Below are 25,609 nucleotides of genomic sequence, written 5' to 3' on the forward strand. Positions count from 1 at the left end.
ATTTTGAGTCTGGGTCTACATTATGAGTACTTACAGCTATGAGTTCTATAGGGACAGGCATTTTGAGTCTGGGTCTACATTATGAGTACTTACAGCTAAGAGTTCTATAGGAACAGGCATTTTGAGTCTGGTTCTACATTATGAGTACTTACAGCGATGAGTTCTATAGGGACAGGCATATTGAGTCTGGGTCTACATTATGAGTACTTACAGCGATGAGTTCTATAGGGACTGGCATTTTGAGTCTGGGTCTACATTATGAGTACTTACAGCTATGAGTTCTATAGGGACAGGCATTTTGAGTCTGGGTCTATATTATGAGTACTTACAGCAATGAGTTCTAAAGGAGCAGGCATTTTGAGTCTGGTTCTACATTATGAGTACTTACAGCTATGAGTTCTATAGGGACTGGCATTTTGAGTCTGGGTTTTATCTTTGGGTTATTGTTGATATACTCTTTTACAATGTAGATCATCGCCATACATAACACAGAAGCTATTAGGGTTACTGCATTGGTGTGGGCCAGTTTTCCAAAGAAATCAATGTATGTCTGAAATAAAAAATTTTTAAACTGAGACTATAAAATTAATTTCATGTATCTGAACATATGCACACCCTTATACTTACATAAATAAGTTTAAAAGCCCCACTGTATCGGTCAGTTGTGATTCCAAACACGTGTTTGATCTGACTAGTAAATACATGACAGGCCGCCCCCGTGGTGAATCCACTAATGAGTGGGTCAGAGAGGTAGGTCGTCACAAAGCCTAGGCGGGTCACACCCATTAGAAGCTGAAAAGGCACAGGACACAGACATTTAACAAGTAATTAATAGTTCACTTATTTACTTGACAAAGTACAAAGAAAAACAAATGTTTTATAAAGTATAGTCTTGTAAATCTGGACACCAATGATCTGGACACTTCACACACTGGAAATACATTTGTTGAAAACACAATATACATTCCAATAGAAATTATAACCCTTAACTTACTAAGTCATTATCTTTCTTTTAAATAAATATTTAATAAATCATATGATTTCTATTATATTTTGCCTCATAAAATTATTAATTTTGCTTAAAACTTATTTTCCTTACCATCTTCTGTAAACTAAAGAAAATTGTTATCTATACAGAAAAAGTTGTGTAACAAAGCAGGGGGTTAGGTTGTTCCCTCTAAAAATTCTTCCTCCCACAATCAACTAATTTTTTCAGCTGCTATAGTTGGACTTCATAATCACCTGTATCAGACCGACAACAAAGGTGACGGCCATTGCTATCTCCAGCTTGACCGACTCTGTGTTGTCACTACATGACAGTGTGTACAGGGGAAGACTCTGATTGGTCAGATTCATGGTTGCCATGGCACTTGATTCATTGACACATGTTGTAATAATATGTACACCTGGAGACTTCAAACCTTTCTCAATGGCTGAGCCCATCATCAGACAAGCTACAGCAAAGGTTCCTACAATCATAATACATGTACCATATCAGTAGAATTTTTATTGAGATGCAAATTTAGCGATTTATCCAAAAAAAAAAAAAAGGGTATTTAATTTTAGCAAGAAGTAATTTTAGCAATTTGATAATGTCAAGAAAGATAGCTATAGCAACCAACACAGAATAAATTGTTAGCAGTAATTAATTTTAGCGATCTCAAAACCCTTCCTAATAATGTCAAAATTGAATCCTCGCTAAAAATTCTGCTTATATAGTGTTTCAAAAGTAAACAAGAGGCCCATGGGCCACATCGCTCACCTGAGTAACTTTGGCCATGCTGTTCATTACCAGACTTCCCCCTTGTAATACCTATTGTGGCCCCGCCCTACCCTGAGGGCCATGATTTGAACAATTTAGAATCTACACTATCCCAGGATGCTTCCACATAAGTTTCAGTTTTTCTGGTCCAGTGGTTCTTGAGAAGATTTTTAAAGATTTTTCCTATATATTTCAATGTTTCCCTATTGTGGCCCCGCCCTACCCCCGGGGTCATGATTTGAACAATTTAGAATCTACACTATCCCAGGATGCTTCCACATAAGTTTCAGCTTTTCTGGCTCAGTGGTTCTTGAGAAGATGATTTTTAAAGATTCTTCCTATATATTTCAATGTAAAACTTGGATTCCCTATTGTGGCCCCGCCCTACCCCCGGGGGTCATGATTTTAACAATTTAGAATCTACACTATCCCAGGATGCTTCCACATAAGTTTCAGCTTTTCTGGCCCAGTGGTTCTTGAGAAGAAGATTTTTTAATGACCCCACCCTATTTTTGTCTTTTCTTGATTATCTCCCCTTGTAAGGAGACTTTGCCCTTTATTTTAACAATTTAAACTCCCCTTCACCCAAGGGTACTTTGTATCAAGTTTGGTTAAAATTGGCCCAGTGGTTCTTGAGAAGAAGTTGAAAATGTGAAAAGTTTACAGACGGACGGACGGACAGACGGACAGATGGACAGACGGACGGACAACGGGTGATCAGAAAAGCTCACTTGAGCTTTCAGCTCAGGTGAGCTAAAAAATTAAACATTAAATGAAAAATATAGCAATGGACTTAAATTACTATAAATCAACTTCAGTTCATCAATACTTATTTTATGCTGATTTTTTATATTCGATCATGCACATTATCTCCCATTTTCTTTCACTATTGTCTATCTCTAGCTGTCTTTGTTTTTACAAAAAGGAAAGGAAATAATCAAACAGAGCAATAATCTTTAATGATTTCCCAACTAAGTGAAAACATGAAACTAAGATACACATGACAAAATAAAACAAGAGGCCCATGAGCCACAACACTCACCTGAGTAACTTTGGCCCTGCTGTTCTTCACCAAATTTTCCCCAATGTAATACCTATTGTAGCCCCGCCCTATCCACTGGGGTCATGCTTTAATAATTTGTAATCTTCACTAACTCCAGGATGCTTCCACATAAATTTCAGCATATCTGGCCCAGTGGTTCTTGTAAAGGAGATCAATAAGGGTTTTTTGTATGTATTTCAATGCAAAAATTAGATTCCCTATTGTGGCCCCACCCTACCCCCGGGGGTCATGATTTAAAAAATTTAGAATCTACACTACCCCAGCATGTTTTCACATGAGTTTAAGCTTTTCTGGCCCAGTGGTTCTTGAGAAGATTTTTTAATGACCCCACCCTATTTTTGCCTTTTCTTGATTATCTCCCCTTGCAGGGGGGCCTGGTCCTTTCCCCTTCACCCAAGGATGCTTTGTACCAACTTTGGTTAAAATTGGCCCATTGGTTCTTGAGAAGAAGTTGAAAATATGAGAAGTTTACAGGCAGACGGACAGACAGTCGGACAACGGGTGATCAGAAAAGCTCACTTGAGCTTTCAGCTCAGGTGAGCTAACAATTGGTTTATAGTAGATTTAGTATGACTGCAGGCATAAATGTCTTACCTATAGAAATGTGCCTAGAGGTTCCAAAAAAGAAATACAGAATCACAGGAAAAAATGAAGTGTACAGGCCATATACTGGATCAAGAGTGGTCAGCATTCCATAAGCCATACCTACAAAATATGTACATGTATACAATAAACAGTCATACCTCATTTAACATGTAAAATAAATAAACTCAAAAAGTTATACATGTACATAGGCTTATATGATTCCTCACTGAGTTCTTTTTTTTATTTAGATTTATTTTGTTAATTTTTGAACAGTAGTTACAGAGAAGGTTTTGCTTCATTTTAGAGTAAGGAACTAATTCTTAATAACAGCAGTTTGGATCCCACAGCAGGTCAAAGTGACCGGTCATTTTGGATGGGACCCATAAATTGAAGTCTCATGTCATAGGAGATATATGTACTGACACAAAAAAGAACCCTCAGTGCTCAATGGTCATAAGTTAAAAGTTTAGGTCTAGGTCTCACAACTTTTGCTAATGCACATGATGCAATAATTCACTTTTCTCCTTTAAAATTTTACACAAAGTTACATGTACAGACCTATTAATCACTTCCATGAAATAGTAAATTGTTAGACCAATCTAACTGATGGCTATAGATACATGTAAGGAAGATATTCAAGTTGACCTTGACAAGTTGGATGTCTACTATATAAATATTTCCTGTACACAAATTAACCTAAAAATACGAAACTTATAACCAAATATTTACATTTCCAAGTATTTTTCCTTAAAATTCTTTGCAAATTAGAAGATTGTTCATTCTCTCATGAACTACCATGAGCTGAGCATGAATATTTCCATTGTTACGTCATAGTACCGTACTAGACGTCAAAACTATAGTGCAAACTGTTTTGCTTCAAAAATGACAGTTGAATGGCATAACTTGTGGAAACTCATCAGAAAAATAATGTAATTATAAGAAATGAATTTAATTTTTGAAAATTCATGAGGTACATGAACTACAACGCTTCACGCCGGCATATTTATCATGAAGCACTAACGCGCTTCATGAAATATGTCGGCGTGAAGCGTTGTAGTTCATGTCCTCATGAATCTTCAAAAATTAAATTCATTTCTTAAATAAACTTTGATTATCTGTATCATAACAATAAAATTATTAAAGTTTTCCATGATTGGTCATGTTGCATTCCTCACCCCATTGCATAAGAAACACAGCTACTTAACAATGGATATCCTACTATGCCCCATGTCTTAAAATATACACTAGTACTGTACATACATGTATACAGTAAAACTTGTCTATATAAATTGTACCTCAATATCACTGGCTCCATAGAAAGAATTCTTTGCCAGTTAAGACATCATTCCAGACTCTTAAAAGTTTTACTGTATTTACATTCCATCTCTCTTACCCTGAGGGATGTGCATGATCCCCACAGTGAGTCCAGACACAATATCCCCTGTCAGATCAGTCCGGATATTATAGTCCTTCATGATCCCAATAAATGGGAAAATCCTATACAGAAAACTCAGGAAGCAGTCTTTGGAACACTGGCATTTTTTACAAGACTTAAGGAGGCTCTCCTTAAACGTGGTCTGGGGTCGTGCCCCCGGGCTAAATCCCTCATCAAATTTCTGTTGGGAGAACACAGGTCGCTCAACCACCACTTTGGCGTGTCCATTTGGCTCCAACAGTGACTCCCTAGACTCCACATCATCAGAACTCATCTTCTTCTTACCTTTTAAAATAACAATTCAAAATGCATCTAATCATTTTGAGAACATATACTGTTACAGTACAAAAATAAACGCTTAAACATCATGCTTGCAAGACATCTCTTATAATGACATAAAAGTAGTAAAGTGTGTGCAAGAAAGTTCATTTAGTACAGACTTTATCATAGATCAATGGCCGAAAATTTATTTCATTTCTTCATTTTGCATTACATGTAAACACTGAAATTCTTAACTGAAAATCTAAGAATTTTGTGACTTTATGACATAGTGCACCTACAGTACACTAAATAGGTAAACGTATCTCAGCAGAATTTAAATCTCGTTAATTTATACATGTAGTACATTACCATTTTCATCATCAGTGGGACTTTCACATTGAGGATCACAATCCTCTTCAATCAAAGTTTCGTATTTCATGTTTCATCAATAAATGCATGTCATAAAGTACTCGTAGTTTATTGATAAATAAGTATGAAATAATCTGTGCTACGTTTCAGTTATGTGTATACGAAACAAACTTTATACACACATCCGACAACTCATGAAGATGACATCAGCCATTTTATTAAGTGAACAGATTATATATTTCAGACATCACTGTGTCTTCAATAACCAGGATCTGATGTACACTACACAAGTTAAACACTTTACATCATGTATATCGTCTTGTAGATTACAGGATGTGACGGGATTCGCCTCAGAATTAAATCACATTAATCTTTGTTATATTAATCATTAATTAGTTTACAAAAAATATACTGCTTTGAAGTTTTTCTTGTTTTTAAGATATGAATTTCTCATAGTTAAGAGCTATTAAACAAAGGTTCTACCCAGTGCTTATAACCATCTACATGTACCTATTAATCATGCTCTCATTATCTAAGAAAAAAAAAACTTATCATGCTTATGAGAGTACAGTTATAGAAAGAGGCTCGATCCTGGTCTGCAAAATTGCCAGATCTTGGGGTTTCTTTTAAAAAAAAAATTATGTATATGAACACATTAATTAATAATTTAAATATTTAAACATATTCAGTATGATATTTTAATTAAAATTTATTAGGAATTATAATATAAATACACATACACAGAATAAATATCAATTCGTATTTCTACTACATATATACTTGAATGTCAATTAGTTTAAATAAAAATTTAATTGTGCCTTATTCAAAAGGTTGTTTTTATGATAAATACTGCTTTAGCATATTGATGAAAATCTTTATGAAATGGATCAAAGATTCATAACATCATTTTAATTAGTGCACTGAGACTAGCATTTAGCAAAGCTTACATCACTTCGGCCCTCGGGCTGATATTGGAGTCTCGGGGTTGATATGGGGTGTGATACAGATTTTGCCATGTATTATTCTCTACATATATGATCACAGGTCCACTTGAGACCTTCCAACTGATATGTTAATTATTATTCAGAAAAATTGAAGAATCTTGGCTTTTTAATTAACATTGAAATGAATGGTATGTAAACCTTGTTATTTAATATTAACAACAACCTCTAATCTTCAAGCCTAAACACTTGAAAATTGGATTATAACCTTGACAATAAAAAGGAATTTACATCATTGTGAACAAAATGCTCATTACAGTTAGAGGAAAGATATGCAATACCTGCAAGTTTATCAAAAACTAAGGAAAACATTAAACTTACGGTAATGAAAAACAAAATAGAAAGAGCAAGAGCCACTAAGGGCCTTTTTTGGCCCTGAGAATTTCTGAAAAATCAAAACTGCTCAGTTTTGGTTGAAATGCAGTATTTATAACTTGGACCCTTGGTGACCATTTATCTATTGAACATGGCGTAATTTTCTCTCTAGTCAATGTATTATGACGTCATAAAACGCGTCATTTTCCCCATTTCCTCTAAATTCCCTTAGAAATGGCCAAATGTTGAGGTATTTTTTCAATATTTCATATAGAGCACAACTTCCGATCCAAAATATGCAATTAAATAATGAAAGATCTGTTTCTGAAGATCACAATACATGTTTTAATTTTTGGATCATGGGCTGTGCTCATATTTTAATTCTTTGCTGAAGGTAGTCAAATACGCATGTTTTCTGCAAAATTCAAGAACATTGCATTTTCTCAAAGCCTTTTTTCCAATACCTGGATTCTCCAAAAAAAATTTGTTCTAGGAAATGAAAGCACAAGTCTCTACTTTATTTTGATATATGAAATGGGACAGAGGGTGATAGTCAATTAATTGATATAAGGACAGGGCCATTTTATGCATAAAGTGAACCTAGCTCTTTATTGTGTCTGCAGGTACAAGTTTATTGACATTTCTTTTATTACAATTAAAGGTTATGGTTATAACGTCACCAATAATATGAATTAAGACTGCATATCATTAACAACATACAGATACATCAATGCACTACTGCTAAAGGAATAATTTTTTTTTTGTAAGATATATAACTAAAATATATACAGATGTAATTATAGTCATATTAAAGATCTAAAATAAAATTAACGGTCATACATGTATATTAAAATGGTCAGATAATGAAACCCCCCTTTTTCACTTTTGAAGTACAGAACTTAAATGTCATTTATTTTACATCTCTGCAATTATTATATAATGCTTTATAATCTATAGATTTTTGCAATGCTTACCAATTTAAAGGAAATGTCAATTCAAGGACACTGAATTTTAAAAGCAGCAAAATTTAACTGAATGTATAGATATACTGGAAACACTTACATACTGGAATTAAACTAAATGTCCTTAAATTGAAAAAATACACACCGTCACCAACTTCATGGCACCCAAGATCATCAAGATCAAAAGAAAGTCCAGGACGATATATGACAATATAAATTCTACAATACTTTTGTGTCAGACTTTAACTACAGCTTATCTACACATCAAAGAAAAAGCTACCTTGATCCATTCCTTACAATGGCTCTGTGCAGCTGAGACTTACACCGTGCACACTCAAGAATTTTCCAGCAGAAACTTTTGATTTAATGAGCTTTCCATATGTTATTTATGATTTTGTTGATCAAACAATACACATTGACCCAACAAGAATAGAAACATTTAATACTTGTGATATATCCCTGTAACATCAAATTCATCAAAACTGAATGGTTTCCTAAGACAAGGGCTTACAGGACTAGACCACTTTATTTGAGTTTTGAACATAAGCAATTTGCATCAAAGCTACTAAGTGATAAGTAGCTTAATTTGTAATGTGAATAGAAATCATGTTTTAGTAGCAAAAAAGGAGGGATCACAGTCATTACACTATGAAAAGATTCACTGACATTATAGATTTAACATTAAGAATTCACTTTATGTGAATAATTAAGTGAACTTATCATACTTTATCTTTCCTGAAGAAATGCACATGCATTGCTTGTTAATTATATTTTGTACATCAATCGATGGCTTTTACTGAAATAAATACTGGTATCCCATGAAAAATTTTAAGATTTACATGTATTTAGGATCAGTAGAAGGCTGCCTGTCTAAATTAGGCACATTATTTATTTAGGAAACTCTACAAAATATATTTAGAACTCAATTACAAATTTATGCTTAATTAACTGTACTTTTATTTTGGTGGTCCCCTTATTAACATGATTAAAACTAAAATTCCAGTCTTACATTTAATCTAGTCACTCCATTAACACAATCATTTTAGCCATACTTTCATGAAAAATCATATTTATGTTATATGTCTGAGTACACATAAATTCTAGCTAACAAATGTCCTCTCTCACTTAATTCACACCTGAGAAACAATGAACTATTATAGCTCCACACACAGGAGCTGCTTATAGACCCATAAAACTGACCCCCAACAAATGACACATGGAGGCCATTTAGAAGATAAATGGGACACCTTAACATGTATAACAAATTAATCTTTTGTTAAATCACATGTATTAAGCATTTAGGCTGTGGGAGATTTACTACATGTATGTGCTGAAGTCTTGTTCACATGCATGAAAAATAAATCTGTTCTGAGCAGAGAGGTCATGTGAAAAGGTCAAGGTCAAGATGGATATCTCCAAAACTGTACAGCACAGACTTTTTTTTTAAATCAAGCACAGTGAAAAATGTTTATATATAAGGACAACTATATGTATGTCAATCAATAGCATTCTTAATTAACTTCAGAAATCAAAGTTTAGTTTTATTTTAAGGAAGATATTTTTCTCTAGTTGGAATTATTGTCTAATATATGAAAACTTAAAAGCCAATTTTAAACTGCCTTCATGTCTATACACTCACTATAAGGTATTGTAACAGCTCAGACAGGTTAAAGACTATAATTACTTTCAATGCTAATACACCATGTACACAGAAACAAAATGAGACAATCCATCACAGATCGAGTTTTTTTTTTCTTCAATACATCCCATTAATAATTTTCAATATCAAAAGTTAATCATTTTGATCTCATGACTTCCATCTTTTGTAATCTTACCAAGTGTGTAACTCCTCATTAACTTAATGTAACAATTAAATCCAGAACTTGAATTTTGTTTTCTCCCAAAATCTAAAAGGACCTGGAAAGCATAGTCGATTGTTATATATGGGCATAATGAAGCTATGGTCCTTTCAAAAAGTGGTTCAATTAAAATATGATATAGTCAAAGAAAAAAAAGATGAATTAATCTCCATGATATTTTGAATCACAATAATGCAGGAATGGCACATTTATTAATTCTAAACCTTTCGAATAACCTGGCACAGATTTCTAATTCAGTATGGTTATTTAAGGTTCACTGACCCCCTGATAAGAGAGATAACTCTAACTGGGATAAATGACTATGATTCCTTTATAAAATTGTCAAGTTTAAAGGCCATTACTGTCAAATTTTTACCCTGCAAGGAATGCAGTTTAGCTATAAATTACATTTCTTTTGAAATCATAAGCATAAAAGCAAAATTTTGTGCAAGTAAAAAAAGGTACGATGAACCTTAAAGTCAAGACAGACTTTAAAACTGAAATAAAGATAAAAAATCATTAAGTATAAAATCATGGAAAATTTATTTGTACCTCAGAATTATCTACCAGTGTGATCCTGAATCTTAAGGAGCAGTGACCATCTGGTAAGAAAGATAACTCTAACATGAACTCATTTATGTCAAAGTTTGCCCAGTATGTTATATCTAAGAGCCTCGGTTAAGCACCCCTATCCCCCTTATAGACCTCACCATATATGTTCTTTACTTCCTTGCTGCACTTTATTTTGATCTCCATCCATTGTTAGAAAGTAGATCAAGGGTCGTCATTTTTCCTAAACTAAATTAGGTTATTAGAGATGCAGTATGTTTTTTTTTTTTTTGGTGTGAATTGGATTCACGTGAGAAGACTGTCTATTTTTACTGCAAAATTAGGGCAAAAATAAACTTGAAATTTTTCATAATTAAATATTATGCAGTCTACAAGTACATTCTTATATAAATAAACCTAGCGTACTTAAAATGTCTGAGAACTCTGAACTCCCTGCAGACACCAAAAAAGCCAAAACTTCAAGAATGACAAATTTAGATGCAGACCTATATAACCGATATATACCATTCATATCTTATCTCCCTAGTAACTCAAAAAGTACTGTTATCTAGCAAGTAAGTTTTTTTTTCTTTGAAATTCATATTAAGCTATATCTTGTGTGCAGACAATAACTTTTATCACATTTGTTCATTAAGGTTGTACATGTTTTTAATTAAAATTTAATATGTGTGAATTTGAATTCCTCCAATTTATTTTTTAATGTCATTTAATCATTTAAGAGCATGCATTGTGACAATGATTTATTACATGTAACAATCTTATGAAGTCTGGCAATGATATGGATACAAAAACTGCAGCAACTTGATCATGCAAATTTAGTATACTTCAAAAAGTTAATTAATTAACAAAAAATGCACAAGATTTATCAAAATGCTGCTGAGGCATCTTATAATATATATATATTACATTTTCAAATTCAAGTACATCAGGGTTATCAAATTACTTTGACATTTATACAAGTGCATTCATTGATGTGTCAATAGCAAAAGTCTATATTATCACAGCAATCTAATCATGATTAAATATTGCATACTTTTATAAATGCTTACTCTTAATGCAATATACACACTATACATGTAAATCATTTATCAATTCATTTGAAATATATATATATATTTAATTATACTGACCAGTTTTCCCAAAGAAAGTGTACAAAATCTATTAATTCCTGAGTAATTTGTTACACCTTGACCGGATTATTTAAACTCTGTGGTTAAAGTACTGCACAGGTGAGCCTGCAGTAACAGAATGTCCAGGTAAGACAACGGCAGTCTCACATATACCTCTCCTCAGGTAAGCTGTACAGGTAAATTATAACAGTGTATACGACACTTTATTTAATGCTTACAGGGGAAATAAATTACGTCACATTTTTGCCAGAAAATATGAAATTATCTTATTATGGGAACAAACGAGCATAAGAAATTCTTAAAAACATATCATTATTTTTTTTTAATGCAGTACATGTAATATTTGTAAAACTTGACAGGCTAGTTGTTTGTTGAGGTCAAACCATTGCGTCATTCAGGTGTCACTTCAGAAACAGAATAATAAATCAAATTACACCAAAAAATTCAACAACTCTACCTCAGCATGTAAATAAACAGAAACTGAAGATTTCAATTTCAGCCATACCTCAACAATATTATTAGTCCTTTAAGTTTGTTGTGTTGTTTGTTTTTTTAATTTAAAAAAAAAAACTTCAATATGTGTATTTGTTTACTTAACTAAATCCCTTTTTAAATATAAAAAAAATGTTGTCTTTTTATATTAACTGACATCTATGTGCGTCAGATAGGAGCTAAATGTATCAAATTAATCATCCCAGAAATAGTGAACTTAATTTTCGGGAATTTCCTAAGTTCATGTGCACCCTTATGTTTAAATGTGTTGTCCAATAGCTTTTAATTGTAAAATGTAAGATTTCAAAATTATTAAAGAAAATATTTGCTTAAGGTTTTATTTCACAAAATGACAGTCCTTCAAATATATTTTGAAAATTAATTTTGTGTTTAATAGCAAATGGAAGTCAGTAACAAGATGCTGTACCTGCACAAATATTAATATAATAGTAGTTTCTAAATCAACATGTAATAATGCTTTTTCGGCAATTAAATTTTTTGCTTTTCCACAACCTATTTTAACATGTACTTCTTCCGTTAGCTAGGTAAAGTTGCCCATTAATGCTTACCATGGGGAGGTGGAAGTAGGATTTGAAGCAGGATAAGTCTAATTATAAAACATTGATTCAAAACTAATACTACTGGATAAAATAAAGATTCAAAACAACCACTGGTCTAGATATTAAAATATCCAGAGAACAAATATGCATGCTTTCACATTTTGCTGCGAGCTCCATATATAATATTTGTTTCTGTATGAACAATTTCCATAATGTCTAAAACATATCACCAACCAGTGTAAAATGCAAAATTCATTCAATTTTTCTAACACTGTGAGATAGCACTCACTACTGAGTAGAACTCTGTGGGGAAATACAGGTAAATACAGGCAACACTTAGATGCTAAGTGCTTACCATGACCTTTTAAAAATCGCGGAAAGGAGATATATTAAAATAAAAGATAAACATATATATGGTAAAAATCAATCGTGGAGAAGCAGTGTGAAGTAGTCACGGAAAAGCAGACAGGTTGCAAAAACAAAATCGCAGAAAAGCAGGACGGCCATTTGCACAACTCTTTACTGATTTGCCTGACTTATTCTTTCAATCTGCAATACACTAATATAGTCTACATAGGACTTCCTCATACAGAAAACAGAAAAGAAGACCTTCATCCTTATAACATCAATAAATATACTGTGACAGCTTAATATAAATGTATTTATACAGCTTTGCAGTCAAGCTTTTGGAGGAAACTTGCGTCACTTATTTCTACTAATCTACAAAGTGATGAATTTAATGTCAAAATCAACCTTTTAAAATTTATTCAACAGTTACCCTGTGACAGGGGGTACAACCACAAAATAAACAAACTGTCACATAAAGGGGATTCCTGCATTTCTGAATTGCTTGCTTGTTGAATGTATAGTGTAACAGAGAGAAAACCTGTGGGTTCCAACAATGATCATGACATAGTCCTAATAATTTCCCTGCATAATTATATTCTGTCAATTATTCAGATCTGCATATCGATTCTTAATTCAATCTTTACTCTACCATATATGTTTATAGAACTATATAGGTCACATCCAGCATTTGAAACATCCCTAGATGCATTAGCCATACAATTAAGTTTTATATACTTGGGAATAGAATATTGCTCAAAATACTTTGACACACCAACACATCATGCTGGCCGACCACCACACATTAGCGGTTGTTTAGCATATAAAGCTTGTCTTGACTTTGAGGAAGTAAGCTAAAAATTATACAAATTTTTTTAAAAATTATTTATTTATCAGCTTGGAGAAGATAATTTTATGTCTGATACATGTACTGAGAAAACCCCTTTATCTAAATATAGACCACAATTTATTTATATATACATGTTTGTAAACTATTATTCCAATATGGGTCAGGTTCTACATAAATTGTAATAGGCTCTACTGCAGATCTAATAAGTGCTTGTATTATTCTAATACTTTAAAGGCAGTGAATTCAATATTAGGGTGAAAACCATGCAAATTAAAATTGCTTGAATCAATATATTGAATATTCAATTATTACAGATCATAAGCATGATTCAGAAGAAAAAGCAGCAAAGAAAGAATAATTTAAGATATATTCGACAGCCATGTAGAAATCTGTTGCTGCACATAGATGCATGTGCATACATCAACAACTTGATACGTAACAATGAAACTTTGTGTACATTCATAACAAGACACATTGTTGATTGTACAAATAACTTGAACATCCTTTGATTGAAATAACTGGCACTGCCTCCTAAATCAATGAATCTATTTGCTGTACAGGCATGTATTTTAAGGATTAATTAACAGCCTTTATTTTCAGTTAACTCTAGGCTAGCTCCAACAATGCACATACACAATTTGTAAACATTACAGTCCACCACAATTTACAGAGTAGTTTCCCTTTGGTACACATCAATCACTTGAATGATGACAATAACTAATAGTAACACATTATGGTTAATACACCTACCAAAAATGTGGTGGATCCACTTGGAGTGGGGCTTTTTATAGTGCCTCCTTCTATTCATTGTGATATTCTTCCTCTTTTGTGAGAAACACAAAGAATTACAAAAAACAAGTCTGCCTTCCTAGATCTCAAATTTCCAATGTTCCTCTCACAGAAAGCCTAGAGGTTGGTATATAGACACACAAACTATAGTGTCATGTCTTTACCAAGTCATTATAATTCCATAAAAACAAGTCAATTAAAAGAAACAGCTAATCTCAAGATGGCAGGTCGCAATAGTCATCATCAGCATCAGGCTATTCTTAAAAAATGCTCCACATTTAAAACAATCACAAGCTGAATTTTCTCCACAAAGAACAAACCTACAGCTGTTGCTTATAATCTATAAACACCTGTCATTTAACGGTATAATACGGAGATACAGGTACAAATACACATGAATTAGCCAGCACCAGGTACTTTACAAAAAGCAGTGATGCAGAATTCAGTAAGATATTGATCAGGGAAACCAGAAAAATCTAACGTAAGTGAACTGTAAGGCATACAGGCTGTTTTGTAGTTGTGTGGAGTTTGAAACAACTTAGCTGGAAGGATTTTGGTAAATATTAAAAGTTGTTTACAAAGTTGTTACTATAATGAATACATTGAATTGTCAGTCCATGCATGCTGATTACCAGGATATTGGAACTAAAATTAGATGTAAACACAAGTGTATTTATAAGTGTACGTATAAGTTTATCTCTCAGCATTAGAAATGTTGATTACATGACAAGACCTTTAAAATGCAACTTAATCATTTGATTTTATTGTTATCTTATGCACATGTTAATATTTGTGGATATCTTTTGTAGCAAAGGATTTATAAACTTCAGTCATATTTCCTTCAAAGTTGATCTTTGAATGTGTCTATAACCAACAAAGTAATTTAATTATTTATTGTTAAAAGTAAGTCAATAATTAAGTAGGTGTGACATTTAAGTTACCTTGTAACTAACCTAATAAAAGCACAGCATCCATGAACATGATGAATATATTTGTAATACATGTAATAATTATAATTAAATCATACTATTTCATGATTACCTGTAACTGCCAGCTAGGGGTTTATTTAGAGTTCCACTTTATTTTACTACCCTTATCACATGAAAGGGGAATAATGAGAGCCAAATCAAAGGCTTGATTGATAGGAGCACTGTATGCAGAATATTTACAACCACTAGTGATGTCTAGGGGAATGCCCCCCTCCCCCCTTCCAAAAATGATAAAAAAAATTAAAACTTATAAACTAACATTGGACAAAAACAAAACTTTCTTAAATATTTTTTAAACATGTTATGATTAATCAGGATATTTTATGAATCTAGAAGGGGAATATTTAATTTTTTTCAAATTAAGGGAAAAGGTATTTTTTCTGGTAGTAAAAACAACTTTTAATAAATCCACGACCCCTTGATAAAAAACTTTCCTCCAGCATGTCCAGCAGCAGTTGGAAAGTCCTCACATTTAATACATTATGAGTCTGAATTTTAAGTGATATATTTTGCACCATCCTCCTTCCTCAAAATACAATTAACTTTTATTTTAAATTTAGCACTTATCAGAGTTAAAAATTACAAATGTGTGTTAAAAACATTGATATTTCTTTAACATGCAGTCTCATGAAAACTGAAGATATAATTTTGAATTTGAATACCATTTTTGTGTAAGCTCATGCGCATAATAATGGTATCAATATACACAGAGGCAGATTACTGAGCTATATTATATTGCAATTCATGAAATATGCTTATATTACAAGTCTGTGATTTACACTCCAATTATAGATAGTTTTCGATAGACACAATTTTAGCAAGAGTTATTTCCCATTGGTCACCATATTGGAAGTACATGTATACAAGCCCAATTTTTTTCATTATTCAACCAGTTTAAACTTGTCACACTGGGCAATTGGGTGAAGATAACACAATTTTTCTTATTCATTTTAATTTAACATAACGTAATATAACATAATTTATGTTAACACAAGCTTCCTTTCATTCGTAATTTTGGTACTTTAAAGATTTTTGGCCTTTTATTTCTGCCATACAAGTTTAAAATTCGCCATTTGGATATCCAGTATGGCAGCCAACAGGAAATAACTCTTGCTAAATTCAGGTCTATCAAAAACTATCTATATTCACAAAACTACAAAAAACTTACATCTTTGGGACAACAAATATTGTTTGTTTGATCATGAAATGCACATGTAGAACATGGAACAATTTTTTATAGTGTGAATACTTTATTGATGTTTTTAAATTTTCATTGAATGATAGTTTAATTTACTTTTGAAAAGTAACTGAATTAAACAATTTACATTCAATTTTATGGCTTTCTATATTGCAGTGCTTGAAGATGATTCAATGTATTACAGTAAGTTAATTTCCATTAAACTTTAGGAAAACCTTAGCCATTCTGTAAATAATTTCAACCTGTCCTCATTGAACAAAATGATGGATAATTATTATTATACTATGGCACTGCTGTGCCATTCTAGACTGGCTAGAAGTTACATATAATGAATAAATACTAAATACAGTATACTTACATGTAAATCATAAATATTCAAATTGAATTATTCAACTTTAAGATTAGATAATCTTTAACCAATGTTTGCCAGAGAACTACATGTCTGTTACATTTTCATCACAGAACGTTAACATTATGTGCAAAATTTAGAACATGTCACAATGAAATAAGGATGGAGTTTTCAGGTCTGATGCGATCGTTACAATTTTTCACCTTTTGTGGCATCGAGGTACGATCATACGTAATGTCACACGATTCTGTTACTGATACCATTGTCACCTGGTCACTAAGTAACTACAACACAATCATCGGCAAAGAAGTGCACTACCAATTTAATAATATAGAACACTTAATTTTAGTCTACTAAGTCTAAACGATGGATAAACAGAAGACTGTTTTTGAGGAAATTCGAAATGTCCATGAAACGTGACATATAAGTTGCCAAGATATTTAAATTATATTCGGGAAGATTATAAACTGATTAATCGGCAATTTATATTCAACTTACTTGTGCAATTCAATTTTCTCTCATGATTTGATTCACATCTTAGTAGAATTCCACAAAGTTAATGCCAAGTGAGTTGGTAAACAATCCATTTTGGAACTTTTTTCATCTACGATGTTTTGATTCAGTATTGGTTTCCTGCCCTTGATTCCAATGTCGGGGTACCAGTCTAATTTTCGATTTTAGACTGGTTCCCTACCATTGAGGTGCGCGTCGATTTACCCAGAACCCAAAATGACGCTAATTAAATCTATACTACTATATTAAAATAATAGATTCGAATTTTTGGCCTTTAATACCGATAAATCGGAAGAGTACTGTCGTTTGTTTTATATATTTTAAACATCATTGGTACTTGAAGATTACCAATTTGTTTTTATTTTTTCTCAATTAACGAGGTTCGCTCCTGAGCTTTTGAGCAGATTTTTATCTTAACCTATATTTCAAAAATTCTGCATAATGTTTTAATTCTTACAATAAATTTGGATTCTACAATGCCAATTTAACTATATTCAGTTAAAACTCCATGATTAAATTCAATACCAAAAGCATTGAATGAGGAACTATATTTTGTGGCGGAAGGTTTTTTAGAAGAAAATGATCATTTTTTCTCTTTCGAAGTATTAAAAGTATGTTAAGTTTGGATTCCTATTTTTACATACAGTCTGCACATATAGTTATTTTGTGCAGTGGGTTGTTTTATACTGGTCCTAAATTATCTATTTAATAAACTGTCATGAATTCTATCATCATATTTGATAAATATAGCAAATATATTGTGAAAATGAAGAAAAAAATAGCCCTAATTTAAGCTTAAAATTAGCACTATTTTGGGAATATCTAAAAATTAACATCACAGACCCCAACTTTTAATATTCTTTTATGAATATATACGATATTTTTAACCATTCTTCTTAAATTCAGTAAAATGTCATTACTTTTAAATGATTTTTTTGCTTGTTAAATTTTTAATGCCAGAAAAATGAAAATGTTTTAGTGCAAAAAGGTCAAATAATTGAACATGCGGAGTAATTTGAAAATTTCTTTGTTGTCACAAATTTTAGTGTGTCTATTTAAGATGAAATAAGACTGTTTTTGTTCCCATAATTTATTTGAACAAAAAATATTGGAGGAAAAACTTTAAAAATAGATGTATGTGTAAGACGTATTTACAGTGCAAAAAGGTCAAACTAAATGCTCTGTAGTGCCAAAAGAAGCGCATTGACCCCCATTTTTTGTTTTGATTTTTAATAAAGCCATGTGTATAAATTCTAAAAATATACTTGGTAAAAAATTCTCATTACTTTTGATGGCAGGATCCAACCTCCTTGAGCTTCGCTAATTAATAATCAACGAAAATTCCTCAAAAAATTCCGGAAATCATCTGAATGTTTTGGATTTTACAATCTTGCGCGTGCGTATTACATTCACGCTAAATCACGGTGTTCAAATCAGAGAAGACAAAAGTAATTTGTACTAAGTAGATATACATTTGTAATTTTATAATTTTCTCTAATAAGAAATCATAAATATATATGAACAAAATATATAGCATATTTCCAATGAAAATTTACACGTATTTGTATTAATGTTTCTGAGTTTATCCATGCAAATGTGATATTGTGGCCACTTGGGTAATCATTCGCCATCTCAGAGACGCATTTATTATAATTTATTTATGTCTCTGGTCATCTCAACGGAGGCAAAAAGCTCATGATCGTAGGAGCAATATTAATGTAACCACCCGATTTTATTTTATCCTTCCTTTCTTTCATGCTTTTTTTGAAGGGAAAGGGGGGGGGGGGTTACAACTCCAGCTAGAATCACATCTTAGTGAAGTAGGCATTCTTTTTCCGCCAGAAATTACAATAACATTATTTTCATTTCTTAACTTTGAACTAAATCGAAATAATTAAATAACGTCAATATAACCGATATTTTCAATTTGAAATGTGTCTAAATGATTGCAACTTGAATTTGTTCGCCATGTTTACTATTACCTTCACTGCTGAGATTTATAACTTCACCTCCAAAAATTTCTTTAACTTTGAAAAAAAAGTGGGTGAAATATGTATATAGAAGGGACAGCCTGTTCTTCTTAATATGTAAAGGTTGTCGTGGTAACTACGCTTGATAGGTAGTCTGAAGTCAGCCCTTGCGGCTCGTACAGTTCATTCTATCAATGCTGCTAAAATATCGATCGTTTGTAAAATTTAATCCATGCATAGTAATTCTCAAAACTATGAGGTGGGACAAAATTAAGATCGTAAAAATATTTATTCAATGATGAAATGAATTATATTTAATCGTAGCAAACAAACTTATGTTTTATTAAATCGCCACAAGAAAAAATACACCAGCGTGAAAACAAGTTGTCTTCTTCAGCAGCCATGACAGTTCTCATGTGATGTAATGACTTTTGATTGAAAACGTTTAATACTGCAGTAGACTAATTTTTGTTATCACTAAACAGATATATAAATGTTTATGAGGTATGTATTTTATTTTTGCTGCATTATTTACGTATAAAGTAAGAAAAATTCCCATATTCAGTTCAAGATCCGCTCCCAAATTCTCATTGGCTGCCCCAAAATAAAATCGGTAAAGGTCAGTAAACTTAAAAGTTTGCGGTAAACTCAGACTTTACTAAATATTTTGGAAAAATTTATGCTCTGAATAATAATATTAGAAACATTTATTTTAAAATGTTCCTGATTACATTGTATGATTTCAATTAAAAAATGGAAATGATATTGTATGATCCAAAAAGAGTTGTACCCCAACCCCAGGAAAAGGCTTCATTATTGCAGCAAGAAGTACCTTCAAATTCCTACTTTCCTACTTAGGATACCCTTGCTTGGCTTATCTAAGATAATGATAATTTATGTTTCCCATATATTTTATACTTAGTATAAACAAGAGGCCCATGGGTCACACCGCTCACCTGAGCAACTATGGTCAATTACTCCAACCCAAACAGCTTTAACAAATCATAAATATCTGTACAAATTTAGTTTTTTATATTAAGTTTTTGATACATATTCTAACTTTGAGATTTTTCTCCAAAGACTTTCTTATGTAAAATTTACAGTAAATATTCTGTTCCCCCCTCTCCCATTGTGGTTGTACCCTATCATGACCCCCTGTGATCGTCATCATCAAATTTGAATATACATTATATGAATTAATTTTACATTTCAGAAAACCTCTCTGGTCAAGTAGTTTTGGAAAAGAAAATTCATAAAAAAAATTTCCTATAAATACTCCCATGGATACCCCTCCCCCATTGTGGCCCCACCGTACCACAAGGGGTCATGAAAGGTCATGATAAGATTGATGAAACGAAATTGAGAATGCTTCCACATAAGATTCAACATTCCTGGCCAAAAGGTTCTTGAAGATTTTTAAAGATTTTCCCTATATATTACTGTGTAAAGTTTCAACCCCCCATTGAGGCCCCACCCTATCCCTGGGGGTCATGATTTTAACAGTTTAGAATCTACACTACCTGAGGATGCTTCCACATAAGTTTCACCTTCCCTGGTCAAATGGTTCTTGAGAAGAATATTTTTAAAGATTTACCAAAAAATTTCAATATTTCTTAATTATCTCCCTTTGGTAAAGGGCGTGGTCCCTCATTTTAACAATTTTGAATCCCCTTCACATAAGGAATTGTTTTGTGTCAAGTTTGGTTGAAATTGGCTTAGTGGTTTTGGAGAAGAAGTCGAAAATGTGAAAAGTTTACAGACAGCTAGAGTGACTGACGACAGACAAAATGTGATCAGAAAAGCTCACTTGAGCTTTCAGCTCAGGTGAGCTAAAAAGTAAAACACAATACATTTGTTGAATCATAAAAGATGAAAAAAACTTTCAAATTGGTTACTATTTATTTCGAATTTATAATAACTATAACAGGTTTAAACACAACTGAAGAAAACATATTGTTTCCAAAAATTGAATCAAAATTATTCAAAAACCGAGGTTTTTGTTTTAATCGAATCGATTCAAAATATTACTAATTCAAGGATATTACATTAATTTTTATCAAAACAGACAGTCATGAGAGCATTTTCTTATATATAAAGTACATTTGATATTATTAATTTTTATTATGATCTCTTGAACAACCAGTATGTTTTTTTTTTTTGTGGGGGGGGGGGGGGTATTTGCAAGATAATCTGTTCTGCTTCACATCTGCTAAATTTGTAGAAATACCAGTATAGCACATTTGTCCATTTTCATTTCTGCTTTTACAGATTATATACATGTCTATTACCTGTCTATATATAAAGTATATGTATTAGCAGTGCTTAATAACTCTTTTATTGTTGAGGTCATACTTTGAACAAGTTGAGACCTGCAGTGTTAAAATTGTTACAAAATTTTTTACATCTTTAGTTTAATAACTAATTGTGTAAAAGTACCAGCTAAACACATTTCTTCATTTTCATTACTTTGCTTGATATGTATCAGCAGTGCTCAACTCTTTGTTGTTGTCATATTTTCAATAAATATCCATAATTTCTTTTATTAAATCTGTTTGGAAAGGTGAAATTTATGTAAGCTCCGACGTGATCGATTCGAACTCATGACTTGATTTATAGCTAAATGGGGTTCAAACCCATTCTGCGCTACGCCGTTACGCAACAATTTTGCAAAAAAAAAAAAAAAAAAAAAAAAAAACCAGAATTATATTCACATTCATTGTTTATTTCAAAAGTACCTTACAATATATGAATGTGTCGATGTATCTATTTTGTAAATGTCCGATATATGCACATGGATGCATTCATAACAATGTCAACCCGTGCACGCACGGGTCAAAGTCTAGTGAATATATTATAACATAATGAAAATTAATAATTTATATTAAATAATGAATTCTATATCATAAAGATTATATAAAAGTTGGCCAAAACCTAAATTTATACACTTGCAACTTTTCTTTCAAAAATAATCAAACGTCTTATAAGAACATGTTTACACGTCAAACACTAAATGTTGTTAAATATGCTTTGTTTTATAAAGCTGAAAATACCATCTTCTTATCATATTTTCCCTTCTATTTTATCATATCTTAGCATATGTTATATATAATGAAAAAAAAATTATTTTATGACTTACTCAAGGCATATAGCATGGGGGGGGGGGGAGGAGAGGTGACCCCCCTCCCCAACTTTTTTCCAAACTTAATGTTTTAACTTTGAATTAAGTATGAAAATGTTCATTAAAAGCCGATCGCCCCCTTCATTTTGAGTCCTTTTGTTTTCCTTTTGGGGTTCCTTTTGGGTCCTTTTGGGGTTCCTTTTGGGTTCTTTGGTCCTTTTGGGTAAATCGACGCACCGCTGAATGAGCGCGTCTACCCAGAGTTATCTGGTTATCGTTCTCGCTGCGCTCCAGTTATTGTAGCGTAGCGTAATACGCCCTCTGGTGAGAAGTAGTGAGCCCAAGCGCCCAAAAGTCTGTCCCTAGCGGCCAATCGGCAATCCTTGGAACCAAGGACAAAAAAGACAGTGCTTTTTTTGCGATTTGTAAACTGGAGTGCTCTCCCTTTGTTGAGAGAATAATTTTCACTTGTTCAGAGAACGAGATGGTTCTGGTTCACCAATATTTACACGAAAAATTATCGTCTGCTTGGAACTTTCACAGAATTCACTAATATTTTAAGCAGTAAATTGACCAAGTTGTTGATGCCAAATCGAGATCGAATTTTTAAAATCTAATCGGAAAATCAGTTGCAGGACCTATATCCACTTCCTAAAATAGGCCTACAGCACAAAATATTTCAACACCTCCTTTCTTCCGTCCTAATTTGAAGGTATGTGTTGATAATAAAATCTTGAATATTGACTCAGGAATTAAATTTGCATGCTCGAAATCCACCATTTAATTGTTCAAGTTAAGCTCATCTGTAATAAATAAGTTTAAAACTTAAGTTCCGTCTGTAAAAAATCAGACAGTGAGTTTAAAACATGCAAATTGAAGGACATGAAAGGGTGACCAATTTCAGAAGAAGAAAAAAAATTGTATCATTTGGCATAATTTCGATCCAAAATTTATTTATCTAAAATTCATCCTTTTTCCAGTAATTAAATAGCTATAGTTACTGTATCAAAAACGACTCTATCTTTTTTGAAATTTAAAGGTCCGTGATTATTTCAATACTGAACAAAATAAACTTGGTAAGTGAAATTAGTTCATTATTTCCTGGTCTAGACATAAAATTTCGACTCACACTTTCCCCGAATCAATCTGGTGCAGCATGTAGAAACAAAATTTACACAATTCCATGCACAAAGAATACTACATAACTTTAAATTTATCTTTCTCACAATAGACAGAATATGACCCTTTTTCTTTATACTCTTTCGCATGCCCGAAGGAAACGGGGGGGGGGGGGTTGCCCCAATAGTTTTGCCAGTATATACACTACATATTGTATGTATTTAGTATGCAATAAAACTGATTTTACCCCTCATCTAGAAAGCTTGTGATCAGGGAATTAATTCTGTTCAGTTGTACCAACCAAGCTGAAATTGCTTTCTATGGGCTTGCATGTGTCTAGACTAAATTGTTGAGTTCCACTGAGATATGATTTTTCCCAGTTTCTGTCTCCACTAATTCTCGTGTAGCACTCCTCCCTTACATCTTCCAAAAGTCGCCCGCGTGGCGCAGTGGTTAGAGCGTCGGAGTAAAAAGTTGATCCTTACGTCGCGGGTTCGAATCCCACTGTGGGATGTAGAGACCGATCCTTCGGATGAGACCGTATAAACCGAGGTCCCGTGTCGCAGTAGGTGCTGGCACGAAAAAGATCCCTCACTGCTCAATGGCCGTAAGTGCCGAGTATAGGTCAGAATTTGTAGCCCTCCACCGGCAAGTGGTGGCGTCTCCATATGAGTGAAAAATTCTCGAGAGGGACGTTAAACAACAAACAATCAATCAATCAATCATCTCCCAAAATAATTCCACACACATTGCGAAATATCACAAGACCGCGTAAGTTTTTCTTAAAGAACAGAGAGGTGAGTGACGTATGAAGTCAGTGAAATTTCATTGGTCAATCTTTTGGAGGGAACTCTGTCATTTTATTTGTTGTTCAGAACTTTGAGAAGACAAGATGTCTTGGTGTAGTACAATTTCTGATTTTCACTGTTTAGGGATTTCAAAATTTCAGGGCTGTAATGTCTTCAATGTAGGAATTATCTACACGTTATTGTGTATCATTCAGACCTTTTGACCATATTAAAGGGTACGTCTTATGTATTCATTATGCTTAATAAATATTATATGAACAAAGGAAAATGTTGTTATTCAACTAACTCTACTACATTAGCAAGAGTACAGTATCTTAAACGGAAAATGTGTGCATCTTAAATTAACGGAAAATTTTGTCTATGGTTAGAGGGATTCTTTGCAAATATGCATCAGTTTAACGTATCTCCAACCTTGTATTGAAGTCCTCCGTATTTGCTTTATCTATATTTAGATAAAAGGGTTTTCTCAGTACATGTATCATGATTGGGTAAACGGAGGGATCCATGAACAATTCAGTATAAAAACTTCATTATGAAAACAACTGTCTGACAATTTGTATGAGAAATGTCAGTCAACCCTTCTATCATCAGCTTATTTGTCAGTAGTACGTAGAACATGCTCTTACAAAAAAAGTCAATATTAATGCTAATTTTTTGTTCATCATTGGTATTAGGGATGTGATCTCCTATAAATTAAACAGACTAGGTTCGCAGTCTGATTGAAATCAAAATAAAAAGGAGCTAGTGAAGATTTGATTTTAATCAGACTGACTCGGTTTGGTAAAGAGAAGGACAGAAATCAATTTCGGGCATTGTGTGTAGCTTGTAAATGCAGCGAATCAAGGACATATATAAAACACTAGGAGGTTAAAAAAGGGTTGAAATATTGATGTGGTAGAGTGTATATATTTGTAGTGTATTTATTATTTTTCGAATTTTAAGATTTTTTTTACAGGTGTAGAATTATCTGAAAAATAATTTTATCCAAATATACTAGCAGGTAATTCATTTAATTCAATTTCAAAATAATTATCTCTCAACAATTTATTATTTAAGGTATACAATACTTTAGTAGCTTTAGAATTTTTTAAGTATTATTTAGTATACACATGGATTCCTCCGTTTACCCTATCATGAAAAGGAATTCATGGCGGGCGTAACTGGTCCGGTCGACAGCCGATTCTTACTCCTCCATA

General features: G+C 32.6%; 1 protein-coding gene across 4 annotated transcripts in view; it reads right to left on the reverse strand.

Moving 5' to 3' along the window:
* The window catches only part of LOC133187462 (prestin-like), a 29,405-nt gene extending 11,911 nt beyond the window's left edge, over positions 1 to 17,494 (reverse strand). The window contains exons 1-6 of one of the 4 annotated variants that reach the window (XM_061322845.1): positions 17,383 to 17,494; positions 4,804 to 5,130; positions 3,420 to 3,530; positions 1,243 to 1,469; positions 628 to 792; positions 389 to 550 (exon numbers count right to left, since the gene is read on the reverse strand). In XM_061322845.1, the coding sequence (XP_061178829.1) occupies positions 389 to 550; positions 628 to 792; positions 1,243 to 1,469; positions 3,420 to 3,530; positions 4,804 to 5,119 (981 nt within the window). In that variant the 5' untranslated portion in view covers positions 5,120 to 5,130; positions 17,383 to 17,494. Of the gene's footprint in view, positions 1 to 388; positions 551 to 627; positions 793 to 1,242; positions 1,470 to 3,419; positions 3,531 to 4,803; positions 5,131 to 11,312; positions 11,337 to 14,309; positions 14,402 to 17,382 lie in introns of those variants that run through there. The other 3 variants (XM_061322844.1, XM_061322846.1, XM_061322847.1) reach the window with 3 other exon arrangements.
* Positions 17,495 to 25,609: the final 8,115 nt, after the last annotated feature.

The sequence above is a fragment of the Saccostrea echinata genome, unplaced genomic scaffold (assembly GCF_033153115.1).
Source record: "Saccostrea echinata isolate AGI-Se365-2 ecotype Australia unplaced genomic scaffold, CSIRO_AGI_Sech_v1 ptg000015l, whole genome shotgun sequence".
In the NCBI taxonomy this organism is placed as follows: Eukaryota; Metazoa; Mollusca; class Bivalvia; order Ostreida; family Ostreidae; genus Saccostrea; species Saccostrea echinata.